The sequence below is a fragment of the Alligator sinensis genome, unplaced genomic scaffold (assembly GCF_000455745.1).
Source record: "Alligator sinensis unplaced genomic scaffold, ASM45574v1 scaffold524_1, whole genome shotgun sequence".
Lineage (NCBI taxonomy): Eukaryota > Metazoa > Chordata > Crocodylia > Alligatoridae > Alligator > Alligator sinensis.
Window position 1 is genome coordinate 450,406 of NW_005842747.1, and position 22,220 is coordinate 472,625.

The 22,220-nt window shown below is 49.3% G+C and overlaps 1 protein-coding gene across 1 annotated transcript in view; it reads left to right on the plus strand.

Moving 5' to 3' along the window:
- Window positions 1-1,675: 1,675 nt before the first annotated feature.
- The window catches only part of LOC102369857 (GTPase IMAP family member 8-like), a 24,695-nt gene continuing 4,150 nt past the window's right edge, over window positions 1,676-22,220 (plus strand). Inside the window, exons 1-4 of the mRNA XM_006034564.3 lie at window positions 1,676-1,773; window positions 4,490-4,599; window positions 14,495-15,378; window positions 19,208-19,247. Coding sequence (XP_006034626.3) covers window positions 1,733-1,773; window positions 4,490-4,599; window positions 14,495-15,378; window positions 19,208-19,247 — 1,075 coding nt within the window. The 5' untranslated portion in view covers window positions 1,676-1,732. The remainder of the gene's footprint in view (window positions 1,774-4,489; window positions 4,600-14,494; window positions 15,379-19,207; window positions 19,248-22,220) is intronic.

Sequence of the window (22,220 nt, forward strand, 5' to 3'; positions counted from 1 at the left end):
GCTAGAGACAACCTTCAGGAAGCATATGGCGCCAAAAAGAAAGATACGATGCATATACCAGAGAGAGGGAATTTAAGCCCAGCCAGAGGGTTCTGGTACTCCTACCCATGTCTACAAGCAAGCTCCTGGATTAGTAGCACGGCCCATTTGAAATAATCCACTGAGTTGGCCCAGTAGATTATGAAGTCCACAGACTGGGGCACCTGCGAGAAAAGCAGATTCACGACATAAATCTCCTGCAGGAATGGCATGAACCCAAGGGGTGGACCACTTTTATAAAGAATGAGGCAGAAGCTCTCAGGCCCCAAGGATCAACAATGGAAGAACCAAGAACCAGGATGGAAAACCTGGTCTGGATAGAGGAGGAACTATCAGCATCTCAAAAGCATGAGACGTGGGCTATGGTGCAGGACTTTAGGAACGTCTTCTGTGAGGAACTGGAATGGGTCCAAGATGCTCACCACACAATAGGCACACCCCCAGGAGCCATAGTGAGGGAGAGGTGGTGACTGATGCCTCATCACATCCTTGGGGAGAACCACAGGGAGATCAAGACGATGCTAGAACAAGGGGCGATATGGCCATCTAGGAGCCCCTGGTGAAGTCTATTAGTTCCAGTCCCCAAACCAGACAGATCCCTCTGGCTGTGTGTAGATTATTGGTGCCTAAATGAGATAGCGGTCTTCGATGCGCTTCCGATGCCCCATGTGACCAGGCTAATAGAGCATACACGCAAGGACCAATATATCTTGGCACTAGATCTAGCCAAGTGATATGGGCAGATACTAGGGCTGTGCGAAATGGCACCGCTCTGTTTCAACTTGAGTTTCGAGGTTTAGATGGAACAGCATTTCTTTTTGAATTTCATTTCAATTTGAAACCATTGTTCCATTTTGTTTTATTAAAAAAATGAGGCTTTTTTGATGCTGTTTCGACATTTTGCCCATACACTATAACAGGGAAGCTCAAAACAGCCTTTCTCATCTGGCAGGCAGATTGGGGGCCCACAACCCCGGGAGGGATGCTGGGGCTGTGTCAGTCCTGCCGGAGTTGCGGGGCCCCGATCTGCCTACCAGATGAGGGAGGGAAACTGGGTGCTGTTGCCTGGGACTGGGGAGCTGGGGAAGGGAACTGAGCTTGATCGCTCAGTTCCCCTCACCACAGCTGGGATCAATTGGGCTGAGGAAGGGCTCAGTTCCCCTCACCAGCCCCACAATTAGGCTGGGGAAAGGAACTCAGCCCAGTTGAGCTGAGTTCCCCTCCCCAGTGCTATGATCAGGCTGGGGAAAGGAGATCTTTGAATCAATTCAGACTGTTTAACTGGTCCGCTGATTCAATTCAGATTTGGAGATTTGGCCGCCAAATTGGGCCAAATCTCCTCTGAATTGAATTAGCACTTGAATCTTTGCACAGCCCTAGTATTTACTTCTTCAGCTGAGGGGTATTTTCTTTTCATGTGTCATGAACAAATCATTATCAGAACTTCCTTTCTAAACAGATCAGGCCCCTTCCCCATCTCCATGCAGAACATTCCTCAATCCTCCAGTCACTTCCAGGTTTCCAACATCCTGTTTGAACATGGACAGCTGAGCTGATTGCAGAGATTCAGCCATCAGTCCCCCCAGGGATTTTTGCAGTAGCAAAGACATGAGCATGTCCAAATCCTCGTGGTCAGGACCCAGACCCCTGTCTCTGCTCTGCAGGCAGCAGGAATTCCTTCTTTGTTCATCCCATGACTCCACAAGCTGCTTCCCACTTCTTCAGTCTTTACATGTAAGGTAACACACAGGGAGCTGAGCCCTTCCCTTTATCAACCTTTTATTACATTTTGTCATGTCCCTTCTTTTATTTGTCTGTTGTCCAACGAATCCCCTTTTGCAGAGTCTGGGAGGCAATGATCTTGGTTTGCTTGTACCCCTGTGATCTGTGATTGGCCTCATCACATTCTGCTGTGCGTTTATCTTCCAACTATTCTGTTCTCTCCCATGATTTTCTATCCTTGCAAAACAGCCTTGTTGAGCGAGGGCTGGCCCTGGGCTCCAGAGACAGGGCAGGTCTAGCTTTTGGAGAGTGCCGCCCACAAGTTCAGTGCATTCACTTTCAGTTGCTCTCATTTCCTTTCCTGAGACGGTAGGAGAAGCCAGCCCTTCAATCAAGGGTAGTTTCAGGAGCTCTTCTGTCCAGCCAGGAGTAGGACTGCTTGGGTAAGCACCTAAGTAAATGTCTGTGCCAGAATGTAAGGAGACTGGCCCATAGGAATGAGAGTTGTGCCTGTTTCTATTCATCCTTGTTCTGTAGGAGTGTGTCTTCCAGGCTGCTGACTCAGGGATGCAGCTGCTCTAGGAAACTGTAAGGGCTGCAGTTAAGTATGGTTTGCATTTAGTACCAAAATCTGTAGGAAAAGCCTCAGCTGCTGCTAAATTCCTTTCCCTCTTGGCTGTAAAACTTACAGCTTTGTGGTCTGTTGGTGTGCAGTGCTGGGTAGAGCGGCTCTTCTGGATGCTGCTCTCCATGGGGATATGCTGGATTCGTAGAGCAAACAATAGACAGCATTTTTTAATCTGTGTATTATGTTTCTGGGGATTTTGGAGTGTGATCCTTGATCTCAGGCCCTGGTGTTTTGAATGCATTTTGTTCCATAGTTACAGCTCCATTTTCTGATTACATTTCCTGATTGCAGGACTTTCTCTTCTCTGCCATCAGAACATAATTTACTCCAAATTGTTTGCATTAAGGTGACTTTATTTTAGGGTCCGGCCATCATTGCTGAGATTGTCATGTAACTGCGGGATTTCACCTGTTGGCGTTTTGGCAAAAAAAATCTAGTATCAAGATATTAATAATAAAATGACGAGACTTTACAAAAGCAAAATCAAGCAGATTGTCAGTGTTTTTTCTCTGCCCTGCTAGCTGCTTACCAGCAAGAGGGAGGGAAAACCTGAGGGTTAGACAACTAACAAATATCCCTTTCCCCCTCTCTTTTTCCTCTCCCCATCACCCAGGTGTGCAGTGTTTGGACCAGGGATGGGCAATTATTTTGGATGGAGGGACACTTACTGAGTTTTGGTGAGGTGTGGAGGGCTGCATGAGTAGCCCTGCCCCTTGACAGTTGCCTCACCCCCTGGTCACCATATTGGGACCAGAAGTCCTGCCTCCTAAACCCCTGACCTGTCCAACCAGAAGTCCCTCCTTTTGCCTCCCAGTACTCCTTTTGGGAGTGGAGGGTTCCCATCTTGGAACCAGGAAAAAACAAACATACACTAAAAGGCAAACATCTACTACAGCATATTTTATTACAAAAGATCTTTGTCATGATTTGTATTTGTGTACTGTATATAGAGGGGGTTTCATAATCACTCAAAATAAACTCTTATTCTTGTATATTGTGTGGCATGGGGTGGTGGGTGGCCATGTGTATATGGTGAGGTGTGGGGTGTTTGTGTGTGTGTACAGTGGGGTGTGGGAATGTGAATACGGTGAGGTATGGGGGGTATATGGTGAGATGTGGGTGGTTGTGAGGGGGTGTGGCTGTGTGGGGGGGACATAGGGTATGTTGGGGTGTATATATATGTCTATGGGTCTTGTGGGGGTAGGGTGTGGGTGTGTGAGGGAGGGTGGGGGGGCATGGGGACCCCCCCTCTCATCGTGCATAGCCCCCACTGCCAGCAGCAGCAGCAGCAGGTGGCAGAGCTAAGGGTGCTTGTGTCCTACACAGATGCTGGGGCCTGGCAGGGCACAGCTCCAGCCAGTGCTGTGCATGGGGGTAAGATGTACAGCCTGCCCAGTCTGCCTCAATCATGGTGGCTCTGTGTGGCATGCCTGCAGCTCCCACACTCACACTGGGAGAAGCCCCACACTGGAGCCAGCTGATTTCCCTGCCAGCATGGACTGTGTGTTATTGGAGGGAGTGTGTGTGTGTGTGTGGGGTGGGGGTTGGACTCACTAGATGACCTCCTGATGTCCCTTCCAATCCTAATTTTCCATGAAGTCTATGAAAACAGGGGTGGAAGCTCCTTCAACAGCAGTGAGCTGCACAGCTGCTCTAGAGCATGATGATTCCCAGAACACCTTTCATGTTATGACTCATGTTGCCCAAACCAGCTGCCTGCTGCTCCCCCTGGGTGCTGCCAAATGGGGGTAGATGAAAGAGGACTGCTCTGAGTGCCTTTTTCATGTTACACCAATCCACACTGGGTTGGGTGTTTCTAAATTCAGCATCCATTCATCTGAAAAGTCAAAAGTTCTCCTGCACTGCCTGAGCCCTCTTCCAGGTACAGGAAATAAGTTACTTTCCCACTGCCGGGGTGTGAAGTTGCAGAGTTCAGTACAAGCATGGTTAGTTGCTGCAATGAGAAGAACCCTTTTATTTCCTATAATGGTCCCAAGTGTTGACAAGCTGAGAAGTCAAAGCAGCTCAGCTCCAAATGAGGAGTGTGTGTGTCAGGTGAGATCACTTCATCCATGTCACCCTGGTCCTGGTATGTTTTAGGCTGGGAGCAGTCTCTACTACCAGCATGGCTTACACTGGCGCTCATGCCATCAAGATGCCTCCTATACAGAGGATGTTGAGCAACTGCCGCAGTGACACTCCCAATTCAGGTATGTTCCTGTCTGTCCCAGACCCTGCTTGTGTTTCTGTGCTGTCATCTACTAACATCCTTGTTGCAGGAGCCTTCTACCAGAAGTAGCAGGTGCTTTCCTTATCCTTTCTATGTAATGTCACCCATGAGACTGGAGAGCAGCTGGTTAGAGCTAAACCTGGGATGTGGAGATGCTTAAAACGTGCTTATGGAAGGCATGCACTGGACACTTCAGGGCTATTACCTTGATCTGCTTGGACCAGTATAACTTCATGACAGAGACAGAGAAAGAGACTTCATTTTTTTTATTAGTTTAGATCTTTATTATAAAAAAAGTAAAAGACAAAAAGTGAAAGTGCCAATGTGTCATCCCTCCTGACTCCAAGAATGAGCATAAAACACTTGTCAGAACAAAAACACTCATCTCTCCAAAGATCATGAGCCTGTTTATGCAATACCCTTCATGGGATTACACATTTAGGACTATCTGTCTTCTAGCTTGAGGTATGCTCTCTCAGTGACTCAGCGTGGCAAAAGCTCATTTACATTTTCATAGTTTTATATATAGAAGCCGTAATCTGAACTCTTTGTAGAATGGTAGCATCAACCCTGACACAAGACATAAGACATGATCTGTGTTAACCTGTCACAGGTAAGCAGGGGGACTACAGTGCCTAGCTTCTCTAAAAGGCTGTTAATTGATCTGCAAAAACCCAGGCAGAATCCCTCCCACCTGTTAGGCTTAAGCCTTCCTTCTAATGCATATTAATGATTTTGTTTCTGTTTGCAATATATGGTCACCCTTAACAGGAATTTTCTGTTCTGAGGTAATCTTTTCATTGTTGGGTGGGGGTAGGTTTTCTCTGACTGTTCTTCTTTTGCCCAGGCTATATTTATTCAATCTAGTTAGCCAACTTCCTGATTCATTTTCAGTCAGGGACAGTATTTTTCCATCTGTTTCTTTTCAATGGATGCAAGTCCTGACCACAGTTCAAACTAAGCACACCACTTAAGGTAAGCATGAGGTCAATACTCAGAGATGAAGATATCTGGGTCCCGACAGCCCACCCCACACCACAGAGGAAAGCATTCCCCTACCCCTTGCCCATACCAATATGAGTAGGGGGTGAAATTCCTTCCTGACCCCAGCTATGGTGATCAGTCTCACCCAGAACAGAGAAGCAAAACCCTCTGGCCAGGAACCTCAAGCTGTAAGTCACAGGAGAAGCACTGGCACAGCCCAGTCTGAATCCCCAGCCTGGGCTGCAGCCAACACCCAGTGCTTCTGGGGAAGGTGGGGAGGAGGCAACTAAGAAAGCCCCCAAACCTGTAAAATTCCTATTGCAGAGCAAAGGAACCACTGTGCCTAGATCATTCCCAACTAGTGGCTGTTCAACCTCTTCTCGAACAACCCCAGTGATAGAAAGTCCACAGCTTCCTTGGGCATCTATTCCACTGCCTCCTTTTTCTAACAGTGAAGAAGTGTTTCCTGAAGTCCAATCTAAACCTACTTTGTTTTGACTTCAAGCCATATGTCTGCATCCTACTCTGTGCAGGATGAGAGCATAGGTGCATTCCCCTTCTTTATGGCAGCCCTTCTAGTACGTGGAGACTGCCATCATCAAGTCCACCGCTCACGCAGGTTTCTAACCTGTGTACAGGACCTCCACCTGACACAGGAGTGATTCACCTGCTTGTTGCTGCCCCCAAGGAACTCCATCAGGAATAAAATCTGTTGTAGTATGATTGCTAAAGGATATTACAATTTATGTATAATTTAATGAGACCATTACTTTACTTTAGTCATTAGAATCAAGGTAACTAGTAGGGTGAAAGTGCTAGACTTTAGGAAAGCTGATTTAAGTGAACTCAGGTGATTAGTCAAGGACGCACTGCAGAGTAGGAGTTTTGAAGTGATGGGAGCCAAGAAGGGTGGCTGTGCCTTAAGGAAACTATCCTTCGGGCACAAAGCGAGACGATCCCCATGCGGGGTAAAAGAGGGAAAGGGGCCAGGAGGCTTCCTTGGCTGACCGCAGAAATCCAGGGCAGCCTAAGGGCCAAAAGGAGAGCACATAAAAAGTGGAAACAGGGAGAGATCACCAAAGACGAATATACCTCCTTTGCTCGTGCTTGTAGGGAGGCAGTTAGACGGGCCAAAGCTACCATGGAGCTGAGGATGGCAACCCAAGTAAAAGACAACAAGAAATTGTTTTTTAGATATATAGGGAGTAAAAGGAAGGCCCAGGGAGGAATAGGACCCCTGCTAAATGGGCAGAAACAATTGGTGACGGACAGAGGGGACAAGGCTGAACTCCTCAACGAGTTCTTTGCCTCAGTGTTCCTAAGCGAGGGGAAAATGACTATGGAAGCTGGTCACCATGTGCTTGTGCAAAGATTCAAGGAGACGCATATTAATTTCTGAAGAGCTGTATGTGGCTCCAGAGCCACCAGTTGGCCACCCCTGGCCCAGAGGAGAGGGCAGCGTGGCCCAGAGGAGAGGGCGGCATGGCCCAGAGTGTCCGAGAGTCTTGAAAGGGGCTAAGGGAAAGGCATATCAGGTGGAAGAAACATCAAAAGTGCTAAGACCCATGAGACTTGGGGCATTGTGTAAGGGAGGAACAGAGCCACAAAATTTGCCCCTAAGGCTGCAAGGCCCCTGCAGGGTACAGACAGGCTGAGAGGGCCCACTGAGTGTTAGGACTGGATTGAGATTAGCAGGGTCTGGGAGGAACCCATTGATGATTTGGTTGGATTTAGGCTCACTCTAGATCCTGTGGCCAGCCTGTCAAGTGGGGATGCTGTATAACCATTGGCCCCGCTGGCCTGAAGCCTTGGAGGAGTAAACTGTGAGGAGTCAGAAGTGCCTTATAATCACTCTGTCTGGGGTGTCTGGTTCTCTCCTGCCATGCCTTGATGAACATTTTTTTATCGGGAGCTGGATTGTAGGCCAAGCAATAATCCTCTGTGCTTACCCAGGCCAATTTCCCTTTGTGGGCCTCCTCCTTTCCCTCTGACCCCACCCATACCACATCCAATCTTTCTCATAGCTGCTGGATGGTCTGTTGCTCAGGAGACCACTGTGCACTGCAGTTAGCATAATGGGGAAAAACTAGAGCAGGAATAACTCAGCTTCCACATGGGTGGCACGGAAGTGGAAAGGGATCTGGGAGTCCTAGTGGACTCCAAGATGAACATGAGTCGGCAGTGTGACGAAGCCATCAGAAAAGCCAATGGCACTTTATCGTGCATCAGCAGATGCATGACGAACAGGTCCAAGGAGGTGATACTTCCCCTCTATCGGGCGCTGGTCAGACCGCAGTTGGAGTACTGCGTGCAATTCTGGGCGCCACAATTCAAGAGGGATGCGGATAACCTGGAGAGGGTCCAGAGAAGGGCCACGCGTATGGTTAAGGGCCTGCAGACCAAGCTCTACGTGGAGAGACTAGAGAAACTGGACCTTTTCAGCCTCCGCAAGAGAAGGTTGAGAGGCGACCTTGTGGCTGCCTATAAGTTCATCAGGGGGGAACAGAAGGGAATTGGTGAGGTTTTATTCACCAAGGCGCCCCCGGGGGTTACAAGAAATAATGGCCACAAGCTAGCAGAGAGCAGATTTAGACTGGACATTAGGAAGAACTTCTTCACAGTTAGAGTGGCCAAGGTCTGGAAGGCTCCCAAGGGAAGTGGTGCTCTCCCCTACCCTGGGGGTCTTCAAGAGGAGGTTAGATAAGCATCTAGCTGGGGTCATCTAGACCCAGCCCTCTTTCCTGCTTATGCAGGGGGTCAGACTCGATGATCTATTGAGGTCCCTTCTGACCCTAGCATCTATGAGTCTATGAATCTATGAATCATGTCCCCTCTGAAATACTTTTTCATAAGCTGAGCATGCCCAGGTGCTTCACCTTCCCCTTATAGGATTTGTTTTTCAAGCTCTTTATCATCTTTGTCAAATAATCATATTATCATAAAAAATTAAGGTTCAAAGACACGTCAGGAGGTCACATCTATTCCAACATCCCCAACTAGATCATCCCAGCCAAAGCTTTGTCTAGCCAGGTCTTAAAAACTTCCAAAAATGGAGATTTCACCACCTCTTTGTATAACCTGTTCCAGTGTTTTACTACCCTTATAGAGAGATTTTCCCTCTAATATCTAAGCTAGAGTTTCCTTGCTGCGACTTGAGACTGTTGCTCCTTGTTCTGTTATTTGCCATCACTGAGAACAGTGTAGGTCTGTGGCAGGCCAATAGGGGGAGTTCCTGCATTGAGCCTCCCACCTCACTATGTCCGTCCACCTTCCAGACTCCACGTGTCTCTCCAGGGGCACCTAAGCCCTGGCAGACCCCCTTTCGAGCCCCACCGCAGAGTCCAGGGGTAACATGTGCTGCCACCACCCCGAAAAGGGACTGTCTGGGTCCTGTGTCCTTGGGGAAACACAGGCCTAATACTCCTATGGGTACTCGACCCAATACAAGAACTTGGGGCACTTCCTCAAGTCAGGGGCCAAAAAAGATCTCCCTTAGCCTGCAAACCCAAGGCATAATTAAGCCGCCTCCTAGGCATAATTAAACCCGCCCTTCAATAAGTCTCCCACACTAGGTACAAAGGAGAACTTTATTGGCTACAAAGGGTAGGGTTAGAATAGGGTACAGGGTAGAGCACTATCAGAGAAATCCCATAAAGCAAACTCCTGTGGCTGGGGTAGCCTTTGATCTCGCATTTGAGTTGCTGCAAGCTATATATCTAGTTGGATCTCAGGTAGCTTACTCACAAGTATCATCCAGAGGGAGTTGGAGAATCCATCTGGAGGCAGGCAGTTCCTTGATCATGAGTTTTGAGAGATAAAGCAAGTTTCAGATGGTACTGCTCTTTCTTTGTTCCTGAGTATCCCTCATGGCTGCTGCCCCCCTCCTCCTGGGCAGTCCTTCACTTATATAGACCTTGTGACCACATTTACCTGGTCCAATGGAGGCCAGCACCTGTTGGCTGTCAGCCAACCAATTTGAAATATATCACTAGTTGCCAGGCAGACTCTAGCCCACCAGGAAGGAAGCCCCTCACCCAGGTATGTGATGCCAGTCACGTAGGCAGAGGGAGCAGGTTTCTCCCCTCCCTCAGGAATGTAGCTAGCTCAGGTTGCCTAAAGAGATAGGGTAAGGATGTGTCTCTCTGCTGGGCCCATCCTTATCAAATTGTCACAGAGCAGAGACCTCAGGAAGAGACAAAGGTGGCCTTCTGCCACAAGATCCATCCTCTTTTGAACCCCCCTGCAGGTAGTTGAAGGCTGCTATTAACTCCCCTCTCAGTCTCCTCTTCTTCAGACTAAATAACCCCAGTTCCCTCAGTCTTTCCTTATGAGTCATGTCCCCCAGCACCCTCACCATTTTTGTTGCCCTCCACTGGACTCTCTGTCCAATTTGCCCATATCCTCTCTGTAGTGGGGGGCCCAAAACTGAGCACAGGACTCCAGGGGTGGCCTCACCAGTGCCAAATAGAGGATAAGAATCACTTCCCTGGACCTACTGGCAACATACCTACTAATGCAGTGCAGGAAGTCGTTAGTCTTCTTGGCAACAAGGGCACACTGCTGGCTTATATTCAGCTTATTGTCCACTGTAACCCCCAGGTCCTTTTCTGTACTGGTGTATGGCATTGTTCTATCCTAAGTGCAGGCCTTTGTACTTGTCTTTGTTGAACCTCATGAGATTTCTTTTGGCCCAATCCTCCAAATTGTCTAGGTCACTCAGAATCCTAGCCCTACTCTCCAGCATATCTACTAGTCCCCAAAGCTTGGTGTCATCTGCAAGATTGCTGAGAGTGCACTCGATGCCCTCTTCCCCCTTATTGATGAAGACATTGAACAAAACTGGCCCCAGAACTGACCCTTAGGGCATTCCACTTCATACAGGCTGCCAACTAGATATTGAGCCATTGATTCCTACTCTCTGAGCCTGATGCTTCAGCCAGTTTTCTATGCACCTTACAGTCCATTCATTCAGCCTATACTGCCTTAGCTTGTCTGTGAGAATGTTGTGGGAAACCATAGCAACAGCCTTGCTATAATCAAAGTGTACCACATCCACTGGCCTCCATGCATCCACAGAGACAGACACCTCATCATAGAAGGCAATCAGGTTGGTCAGGCATGATTTGCCCTTGGTGAATCCATGCTGACTGTTCCTAATCACGTGCTTCTCCTCCAAGTGCTTAGAAATGGATTCCTTGAGGACCTGCTCCATGATTTTTCCAGACACTGAGGTGAAGCTGACTGGTCTGTAGTTCCCTGGATCCTCCTTTTTCTCTTTCTTAAATATGGGCACTATGTTTGCCTTTTTCCAATCATCTGGGACAACTCCTGTTCACCATGTGTTTTCAAAGATGATGGCCAGTGGCTCTGAAATCTCATCAACCAACTCCCTCAGCATCCTTGAGTGCATACCATCCAGCCCCATGGACTTGCATATGCCCAGGTTTTCTAAGTAGTCCCTAACATGTTCTTTCACCACTGTTGGCTGCTCACCTCCTCCCCTAACTGTGCTGCCCAGAGCAGTAGTCTGAGAGCTGACCTTACCTGTGAAGTCTGAGGCAAAGAAAATATTGACCACATCGGCCTGTTGACTTGACACATGCCAGATCAACACTCAGGATCTCAATATTGTGCTGCTAGACAGGAGGGCATGATATAAATTTATACACACACACACAAACTACACAAACACTCTATGGGTTCATACACGCTTGCTCATACACAAAAACACACTTCCATGGCTGTGTGTTAACACTAGGGGGCATTTGGGGTAACTTGGTGCCTGGGGTTACTCAGGGTCAAGGTGCCCCAGGGCTACTGAGGGTCAAGAGGCTTGGGGTTACTTGGGGTCAATGGAAGACCCAGCCGAGCAGACGATCAGTGCTCTATGCCCTCTGTCTTGCACCAAATTCGTCTATTGATGTTGCCAAAAAACTATGCTTGCCTTATGTCTGTCTGTATCAAGCTGCAGACTCACATTGAGTCTCTGGTCTACCAAGGCTCCCAGATACTTCTCCATAGGTTTCCTTCCAGTCAGGCATCACCCATTTGGTATTTGTGTTTTTGATTATTCCTCATGAGGTGCAGCACCCTGAATTTGTCTGAACTGAACTTCATCCTGTTAGCTGTAGACTTCCTTTCCAATCTGTAGAGATCCTTCTGAATTCTGCTCAGATCCTCCAGTAGGTTCAAAATCATTCCCAGTTTTGTGTAATCTGCTAACTTGCTGAAGAAGCTTTCTATGCCAGCATGTAAATCAGTAATAAGTACGTTCAACAGCACAAGCCCAAGACAGACTACCGTGGAACTCCACTTCAAACATCCTTCCATTCTGACACAGACCACTAATAATGACCCTTTGCTTGCAGCTGTTGGGCCACTTGTCTATTCACCTGTACACTGTTATTGGTAGCTTTTGGGCAGAGCAGTGTGAGGCATGTTTGATCAGCACTCCGAGCTGGCCACTTTTACTTTTGCATCTGATTTTAGCTAAGGACCGACTGTTCTGGGTCCTCACCTCTGCTGCAGTCAAGTTAAGCACATCATACCACCACCCTGGGTTTGCAACAGATGCACACGAAACCAACAGAGTTAAACAAATAAACTGCCATGGAGCTTTTGCTTGTTTCATGCCTCTGGGTTGCCATGCTTCTCCCAGGCTTCCCTTGCACTGTAGCCTCTTATCTCTCAGAGCCTTTAAGGGCCTGCAGGGCTTGTGCAAACAAATGAACCAACAAGCAAAAGAGAATTCATGCTCACAGCCCCTCCCTGGGGCTGAGACACCTTGGTTAACCCCAGGCAGCAGGCAACCTTGGTGGCAGCCTATAAGTATACAAGGGCTGTGCATCAGGAACTGTGAGAGCATCTATTCACAAGAGCACCCCAAGGGAAGACAAGGTCTAATGGTTACAAGCCATTTTATACTGGACATAAGGAAAAACTTCGTTCCCATCCGAGTCTCCAGAGTCTGGAATGGACTCCCTCCCCCACCCCTGCCAAAGTGGTGCAAGCACCTACTCTGGATACCTTTAAGAAATGCTTGGATGCTTGTCTTGCTGGGGTCATCTCCCCCCAACTGAGTTCCTGCCCTTTGGCAGCTAGGTGGCTGTCTAGCCTCCTCTTAAACCCCAGCTAGGTGTCTGTCTAGTCTCCTCTTAAAGACCCCCAGAGTAGGGGCAAGCATCACTTCCCTTGGAAGTTGGTTCCGGATCCTAGCTGCCCTGACTGTGAAGCAGTGCCTCCTGATATCTAGCCTGAATCTACTCTCGATCAACTTATGACCGTTGTTCCTTGTTACCCTGGTAGTGCTTGTGGGAACAAGAACTCTCCCATAGCCTGCTGGGCCCCCTTGGCAAGTTTATAGGCGGTCACCAGATCCCCCCTCAGCCTTCTCTTGTGAACAGGCTGAACAGGTTCAGGTCCCATAGCCTCTCCTCGTAGGGCCTGCCCTGCTGCCCCCCTAATCATGCGGGTGGCCCTTCTCTGGACCCTCTCAATGTTGTCCACATCCCTCCTGAAGTGCGGTGCCCAGCACTGGACGCAGTACTCCAGCTGCGGCCTGACCAGCATCACATAGACGGGGAGGATCACCTCCTTGGACCTGCTCGTGATGTATCTGTGGATGCATGAGAAGGTGCGGTTGGCCTTCCTGACCGCGACCCCACGCTGCCGGCCCATGTTCATCTTGGAATCAATAGTGACTCCAAGATCCTTTCCTGCCTCTGTGCTGACAAGAAAGGAGTTCCCCAGCCTGTAGGTATGCTGCTGGTTCTTCTTCCCCAGGTGCAACACCTTGCACTTGTCCGTATTTTCATCTCCTTTTTGCTCAGCTGGCTAAGGGAGGCTATTTGTGAATGGTTCAGATTAAGAGAAGCACCCCAAGGTACCATGATGGGTTAAGAAACCCCAAGATCTAGAGGGTTGGTGTACCCTAGGTGGCACAGAGCCCTCCTAAAGACCAGGCCCCAGGTGGTGGCAGCAGTTACCCCAGGTTTGCAGGTGTGATCCAAGAAGGGGGTTGGCTGGACATGGGTGCCCCAGGGGAGACACTCAAAGCATGCTTTTCGGTTAGGCGCAGTGAGGTGGGTGACTCAGCACAGGAGCACACACTACAGGCCCACCACAAAGCTCATCTGACCCTGTTGACCTCAATTCATCCAGACCCATGTAAAGCTCTCTAACTGGCTCTTTTGTTATCTTCTTCCCCAGCTTGTCTCCTTCCTTATTCAGATATTCCTTATCAGGGGTCTGACTTCTGCTTATTATTATTATTTTTTTTTTTTGGTGAAGATTGAGGCAAAGTAGCTGTTGAGTAGCTCTGTCTTCTTTGCATCTTCAGTGAGGCATACCCCCTGGCTTGTTAACAGAGGACCCACAGCTTTCTTCTATTTTAGCCAAGAGGATTATAAACCCTTTTCTTGTTGTGCTTGACCTCCTTTGCCAGATGCAGCTCCTTCTTCATCTTTTTCCTTCATCTTTGCCCTCTTATTTTTCCCTGCATTTTCTTGCTACTTCTTGATATGCATCCTTGGTGACTTTACCCCATGTGTGCCACAGCCCAGAGCCCATAGTCCCTTTTAAATTGGCAATCTAGTTGGGTCCTTCCCTTTCCAGCTTGACTTACCATGTGGTTCACCCACTCAACCTCATAGCCCATCCCTCACTTCAGTTTTAGGCCCCAGAAGCAGGGGGAAATGATGTTGTTAGCATATGATCATACTTTGATTTCTATTGGTACATTCATCTCTTTGTAGAACAGTCACAATGTGAAAATGCAGTGAAATAAGATACATGAATCATTTATTAAACATTTCACCCATTTCTAGTCCTCCTTTCTCTGTTTTCTTGCTATGAATCTATGAATCTGTCCAACCTGTTCCTCACTGATCCAGGAGAAGGTAACTGCCACACTGGAGCATCAGAGCTGAGAATCATCCTTGTGGGGAGAACTGGAGCAGGGAAAAGTGCAACTGGAAATACCATCCTTGGCAAAAGGATTTTTCACTCCAGAGCCAGTGCAAAGTCAGTCACTGAGATGTGTGCCAAGGCAAGATTCACCTGGAAAGGGAAGGAAGTTGTGGTTATTGATACTCCTGCCTTTTATGATACAACAGACCCTAATAGAGATCCTTCACAAGAGATCAGTCACTGCATCCAGCTCTCCTCCCCAGGCCCCCATGCTCTGGTGTTGGTCCTACAGTTGGGCTATTACTCTGAAGAGGACAAGAAGTCAGTGGAAAAAGTACAGGATTTATTTGGAGAGGGAGCCCTGAAGCACACAATTGTCTTATTTACTCGGAAAGAGGAACTGGAAGATGTCCTCTTGAGTGACTACATAGGAGGGACAGATAAAGCTGATCTTCAGCAGCTCATTCTAGCATGTGGGAATCGATACTGTGCTTTCAGCAACAAAGCAGCAGGAGAAGACCGGGATGCCCAGCTCAGTGAGCTTATGGACATGATAGAGAAACTGGTACAGGAGCATGAAGGGCAATGTTATGAGATTCAAGAAGTAAAGGTATCAGGGAAGGCTAACAGGGAAGTGAAAGAGGGAACAAGGCATTTTGAGAAAAAGTGTGCAAACACAGGAGAAGAATTAAGCACTAGGTCAAAGGAGCTAAAGACAGAAAGGACAATCCCAGACAAGGTCAATGAAGTGCTAGAAGATCAGTTGAAAGATCAAAGAGGCATTATGATAGAGCTGGGAGAAAAAGAAAGAGGCTGTGAAGAAGTCATGAGGAGATCCAAAGAAGAAGCTGTGGGTGATGCTGAAAAAGTAAGCAAACATATTTTCACTCATATCTGTTGATATAAGTCCAGGTCCCAAATTGCGCTGAATCTTTCAAGGGTGACTCCTGTCAGGCTTCATAATCTCATGACTCACTCAAGTCAGAAGTAAATCTGAGTCTTGGGGTTGCTGATATTATTTTGACAATGGATGCTTCTACATGTTGCCTTACAGCAGGGGCAGGAACTATATGGGCCATGGGCCGAATCCATCCCGCCAACTCGCTGGATCCAGCCGATGGCTTTCCCTGCAGTGCTTCACGTGGGGCTAAGCCCCACCCACCCCCACTGGGGCAGCCCACACTGGCACTCCTGCCAGCCTTGGCCCCGGCCAGCTTCTTGCAGGGCTGTTACCAGTGTGGCTGCAGCCAGCCAGATGTTCCTCTGCTCCCCTCACCTCCAGCGGGAACCACCAGGGTGAAGTTTCCCCTCCCCCCACACCTGCCCAGAACGGTGCAGCAGAGGCAGGAATGGGAGGAGGAGCAGCTGCTGGAGGAGAGGGGAGCACAGCAGCACCCAGTCATCTGCAGCCACACTGGGAACAGCCCCACTGGAAAATGCTTGCTGGCTGGCGCCAGTGGGGCTGTTATGCTCCCCTCACCTCCAGCTGTGGCTCCTGCTCTTGACCCTGCTGCACTGCACTGCACTGCACTGTGCCATGCCATTGTGGGTGGGTAGGTGGGGGGAATTTTCAGAGGAAGGCTCCTTCCCAGTGCATGGAGCTCTGGCTCCATCTCCCAGCTGCCTTCCACTCCACATATCTGCAGGGCTGCTCATTGCACTGGGGGTGGGGCGGGGGCATGTGGAAGGTGGCTGGTAGCTAGAGCCAGAACTCCATGCACTGGTCAGGAGCCTCCCTTTGAAGCTTCCTGTTTGCTCACCCAGAGTAGAGTGGTGCTGCAGGGGCAGAGGCAGCCACAAAAACAGCTGCAGTCACTGCAGCAGCTGCAGCTGGAGGCAAGGGAAGCAGAACAGCCCTGCTGGCCCCGGCCAGTGCACACCTTCTGGTAGGGCTGCAGCCCACGGGGTGCTGCTCTGCTCCCCTCAGCTCCCAGTGACAATGTGATCCGGCCAGCTGCAGCCATGCTGGGGACAGCTCTGCCAGGAGCTGAACGCTAACTGGGACCCAGGCTGGGGCTGGTGTAGGGACTGGCAGGTGTGAATGGGCTCATGTGGGTGAGACTCAATCCCACATGGAGTGCTACAGAGGCAGCCACAAACCAGGCAAGTACTGGTGCACACACCCTCCCCCTCCCCCTTCCCCCCCCTCACTACTGGCTGGCTCCCAGGAAGGCCCTCCCCATGCACATACATGCCCCCTCCACAGACCCCCATACACCCCCCACTACCCTTTACTTCCCCTCACCCATGGCTGGTTCCTAGGAAGCCCCGCTACATGTACACATACCCCCTTCACATACCCCCGCTGGGCAGGGTGTGTTGGGTGTGGATAACACCTGTCCCACTCCTGAACACTGCTCTCCCCAATCCCAAAGCCTCATAGGGAGTTTTGGTGATTTGTGGGTGAGGGGGGACTCAGGTGGAAAGTGTTATTGGGACAGTTGGGGCTGGCCTTGAACACTGCCACCACCTGCAGTGGGGGACTGGGGTGGCAGCAGGGGGAGATGCGCACTGTGGGGCTGGTTCTTCTCACTGCCACCATATGCAGCTTCAGAGACTAGGACACTCCAGGGACTCTGAGGACCACCGCTCTCCACACACACACCCACCTGCACCTGCACTCTCCTACACACCCTGACACCCACCATACCCCAAACTTATCCACACCCTCCCACAGCCCCCCCACACACTCCCACCCCCAACCCTCCACCATACCCTCAACACACCAATACTCTCCTTCACATAATCCTACCCACCCACTATAACCCCATTCACACCCACACTCTTCCACATCCCCAACCTCAAATACACCCCTCCACATCCACCCTTTCCCACACACTCCACCCACCATACCCACACTCCCCACACACCCACTCCCCAGCCACACATCTCCCACATACACCTCCTTACTCCCACACAGTATATAAGAGTAAGACATGGAAGAACTTGAGAGGGTCCAGAGAAGAGCCACCCATATGATCAGGGACTTGCAAGACAAGCCATAAGAGAAAAGACTGAGGGACTTGGGCCTCTTCAGCCTACAGAAGAGAAGGCTGAGAGGGGATTTGGTAGTGGCTTATTGCTACATCAGGGGAGTACATCAAGAACAGCTGTTCACCAGGGCACCCCTGGGGAAGACCAGGAGCAATGGATACAAACTCCTGGAAGGTCACTTCAGGCTCAGTTCCAGGAAAAAACTCCTTCACAGTCAGGGTGTCCAGACTGTGGAATAAGCTCTCTTCAGAGGTGGCGCAATCACCTACCCTGGAAATCTTCAAAAGGAGACTGGACAGTCACCTCGCTGGGGTCACTTGACCCCATTTGCCTTTTCCTGCCTAGTGCACAGGGAGTGGACCCGATGATCTACAAGTTCCCTTCCAGTCCCTAGCAATCTATGAATCTAAGACTGTATTTTGAGCTATTATGCAATTGCCTCTACATATACTATGCAGACACACATAAATCAGGAAAAAAAAAGTTTTTAATCAAATGAAAATAAGTAATAGCAGATGTTTGATTTTTTAAATATATGGTTTGTTCATTTTCAGCATTCAAAATGGCAGCAACTTCCCTCCTAAAAAGTGTACTTCTGGGGCAAGGGGAGTGACTTCTGGTGGCACAGGTCAGGGCTAGGGGGTGGGAATTCCAATCCCAAGAGGTACCTGCCAAGAGGGAGGGCTACATCTGCAGCCCTCAACAGCTCATTAAACTCATTCATTGCCTCTAGTCCAAATAATTGCCCATGCCTGCTCTATAGTGACACTGTTACTGTGCCATGCTTCCAGCCACCTTTTGGAAGTATTTCCTTTTGGAAGTACTAAAGCAGGGGATATCAATTGGGGATATGTGTACCCCTGGGGTACTTAGAAAGGTTGTAGGGGGTATGCATGAGGGGGCAGAGATGGAGTGCTCCCCAGGACACAGCAGCAGTGCCTCCCCAGGTTTGTTCCCACACTTCACCTCTTACCCAGGAGAAGGGGAAGGGTTCACTGGGTGCTGCTGGCCCCACGTGGCACATTGTGGCTTACCCCAGCTTGCTCTCCTGATTGGCTGCTGGGCCATCACCCAGCAGCCTGGTGGCGGGTGGTGTTGGGAGCCACTGCATGCAAGCCCTTCCCCATTCAGCACTGCTGCTATGCCCACCCTGGGAGGCCAAAGCGGGGCGTGTGCCCCCGGATCTGTGCTGGGAGATGGGGGCATCGGAGACGGGGTGGGGCAGGCTGCCGCTGTGGGCTGGGGCCAGGGCTTCTCTGGGCTCTCCCCAGAGGTGTGGGGGGAACTTGGGTCACATTGTGCTTGGGGTGAGTGGTGGTGGTGTTGGGAGTGAGGTTGGAGGGGCAACAGCAAATTCTGGAGTGGCTGCAGCCCCTCCCATAGCCCCCTCCTAGTGCTGCTGACAGATATGCCAGGAAGTTTGCTCTGTTTTTTCTTAATGAGCAGCTCTTTGGGAGGTCTGGTAAGTGCATGGTTCAGGAAAAGGTTTCATTTTCTGCTACAATCAGGCCACATCTACACATTGCCCTATGGTGACATTGTTACTGTGCTGTGCTTTAGAAATATAATGAGGGAGTGCCCCACTATGGGGAAGTAGGTGCCAGTCAAGTGTAGACTCACATGGTTGCTATGTCACCATAGCACATATTATTATGCTTATTATTAATACGTTTCATTTTTTATTATTATTAAAAATATTTCAGCCACGCTTGGAGTCAGAAAAAGATGCGTCAACTCTGCCAGGTAAGCTACACTTGAGCCTGTGATTTACAGGCAAAGGCAGAAAAAGACTGCCAGGAAACATGATTTCATCACTCATCTCTCAGCGCTGCCCTCCCACTAGCTGTTCCTGAGCTCAGCAAAAGAGGAAGGTGACAACCAAGCACACCTGGTTTTCTTGTAGTGGCCACCAGAAATCTCTGCTCACTCCCAACCTTTGAATGACATGCCTGCCCAATACTCTTCAACCAGGAGGGGAAAATTCTTGGTTTCTAATGGGTGGGATCAATTCTTAGTGATCCTTGATGCAAATACACTGGATAGTATTTAGGTTTGTTCTGGCCCCATGATACTAAGCACTGCCCTCCATAAGCAGATAGACAAGGCAAGATTGCCCAGTGGACACAGTCATCTGAAAGCTTTACCCTGTCTTGTCTATATAAAGCCCTGCTGAGAGGGGTTGTTGCTTGGGTGCTTTTTAGGTTCTATATGCCATTCTGTGGAGAGATGTTAGATTTTTTCTTCTTGGTAGACATGCATCTAGCCCAGAACACATGATGTAGGGGCTGCATTGGACTTTAGGGACACTTTGGGGCCCAGGGTGCGAATGTACTTGAATGAGAGCTCCCATCCCTAGCTGTTCTCTAGAAAGGGAACTCGCACCTTGCGCAGGGTCTGTTCAGATCCAGAAGGGGTTAAACATTTGGGCTGGCTATGCAGGTGGCCTTTGTTCCCTGAGGGCAAAAAGGGAACATCTACTATGTAACCTGTCCTGCCCCAGAGAGTGAGGAAGGGCAATTGTCTGTGGTTTGGGCTGTTTCAGCATTCCCTTATTAAGAACTGCTGCCATTTATAGACCAGAAGAGTCATGGTCCTCATCCCTGTCCTGGTCCTGGCCTGGGATCTGAGGTAGTGGCGATGCCTCAGCCAGTGTGCAGTGTATGGCAGCCTCCTGATCATAAGTCAGCTGACTCACAAATTAATTGACACCTACATATTGGAAGACAGCAAACAGCAGCAGTGACACCCCCCACTGCAGCACCTGGAGGGGGCTTAGTGCAGGATATCCCCTCTGTACCTTACAGGCAGAAATCAGTGCTGGGGCCTGCCAGCTGGGCTGGTGCATAGCTGTGGAGCCAATTTGTACTTAAGGTGAAGTTTTAACCTGCCATGGTTGCATACTCTAGGCCCATCTACACATGTAGTTAATGCACCAGGGCTTATTAAACAGCTCTAAGGAGTAAACTGAGCCCAACAGGAGAGGCTTACTCCAGGGCTGCTCCTGCTATGCTCTGCCCCCCTGATCCAAGAACCATTTGTGATCCCCTTCTGCCTGGGCTGACTGGGAGGAATTCGCTTCCAGATTAGCATCTATACATGCACTTAGGTGCATTACTTTACAGCACCATTTTCTAGTACCTGTATCTGTTAGTACTAGCAAACAGTGCTTTAAATTAATCTACTGTGCACTAATTGCAGTGCACATGTAGATGATTAAGTTTACTGCAAATTAGAGTAGTCTAACTTGCAGTAAGGCACACTTGTAAATACGCTCACTGATAGGTAAAAAGGACTAAAAACTGGCATTAGTACCTGCGTGGAGCCCACTCCTATTCATAGCCTCAACTTCCCTCTGCATGGGTGGAGTTGTGGGCTGAATTGTTAGGCGAGTGTTTCTTAATCTTTTCTTTAATCTTAATCTTTTCTAATGATCCTCATGCTGCTGGTTCATCAGATAGTGAAGCCCTACAAGGGGCATGGCATATCCAAACCAGGCAAGAGTTTAGTACAAAAAAGGACCCAAGGACTTCATTCTCTTGTTAATCACAGAGATTTCACCAAGAGAGACAGAAGTAAATTGGATGTGGGCAAGCTGTCTTCCTAAAGCAAATAGCAGGTGTTGAGTAGCTGGAATACATCAGGCAGAGTAATGGGATAGGACAGCTAAGCAGAACATAAAAGACTCCCTGTCTGCAAGAAGGTCAGGCTCCATTTGGTTTCTTGGCATCTGTCTCTGGGGTTTGAAACCTCCAGTAGTTGGGGCATCTGTTTTATTGCCCCACTGTTCTTTAATCAATTAAATTGCTCTGTTGAATTCCTGATGGCCTGTTCCCTACCAGCTAAAAGTTGCATGTCTTACCTTCTCCTGCTCAGGAAAGAGATCTGGAAGTTAGTACAGAGTTTGCTAAAAGCATCAGCTCCCTTCTCAGCAGCCATCAAAAAGCAAATAAAATGTCAGGGATGTCCAGGCCGAAAGGATAACAGTCCCTGAGAGAAGCAAGGCGGGTAAGAGTGCTCAGAAACCCCCTTAGCTCAGCAAGGGCATTCAGCAATGCCTGAGGACTAAAAGAGGGGCATACAACCAGTGGAAGGGAGGAGCTATCACCAAGGAGGCAGGGGTCATCGTGGAGCCCTTGGCCCAGCTGTATGAGCATTCGAGGTCATCTGGCCAGGTGCTGGGGGATTGGAAACTGGCTAATGTGGTCCCTGTTTTTAAGAAGGGGAGTAAGGAGGACCCAAGTAATTATAGGCCTGTAAGCCTCACCTCGGTGCTCAGGGAAGACCTTGGAGAGAATCATCAAGGAGCACATAGATTCACAGATGTTAGGTTCGGAAGGGACCTCAATAGATCATCGAGTCCGACCCCCTGCATAGGCAGGAAAGAGTGCTGGGTCTAGATGACCCCAGCTAGATACTCATCTAACCTCCTCTTGAAGACCCCCAGGGTAGGGGAGAGCACCACCTCCCTTGGGAGCCCGTTCCAGACCTTGGCCACTCGAACTGTGAAGAAGTTCTTCCTAATGTCCAATCTAAATCTGCTCTCTGCTAGCTTGTGGCCATTATTTCTTGTAACCCCCGGGGGCGCCTTGGTGAATAAATACTCACCAATTCCCTTCTGTGCCCCCGTGATGAACTTACAGGCAGCCATAAGGTCGCCTCTCAACCTTCTCTTGCGGAGGCTGAAAAGGTCCAGTTTCTCTAGTCTCTCCTCATAGG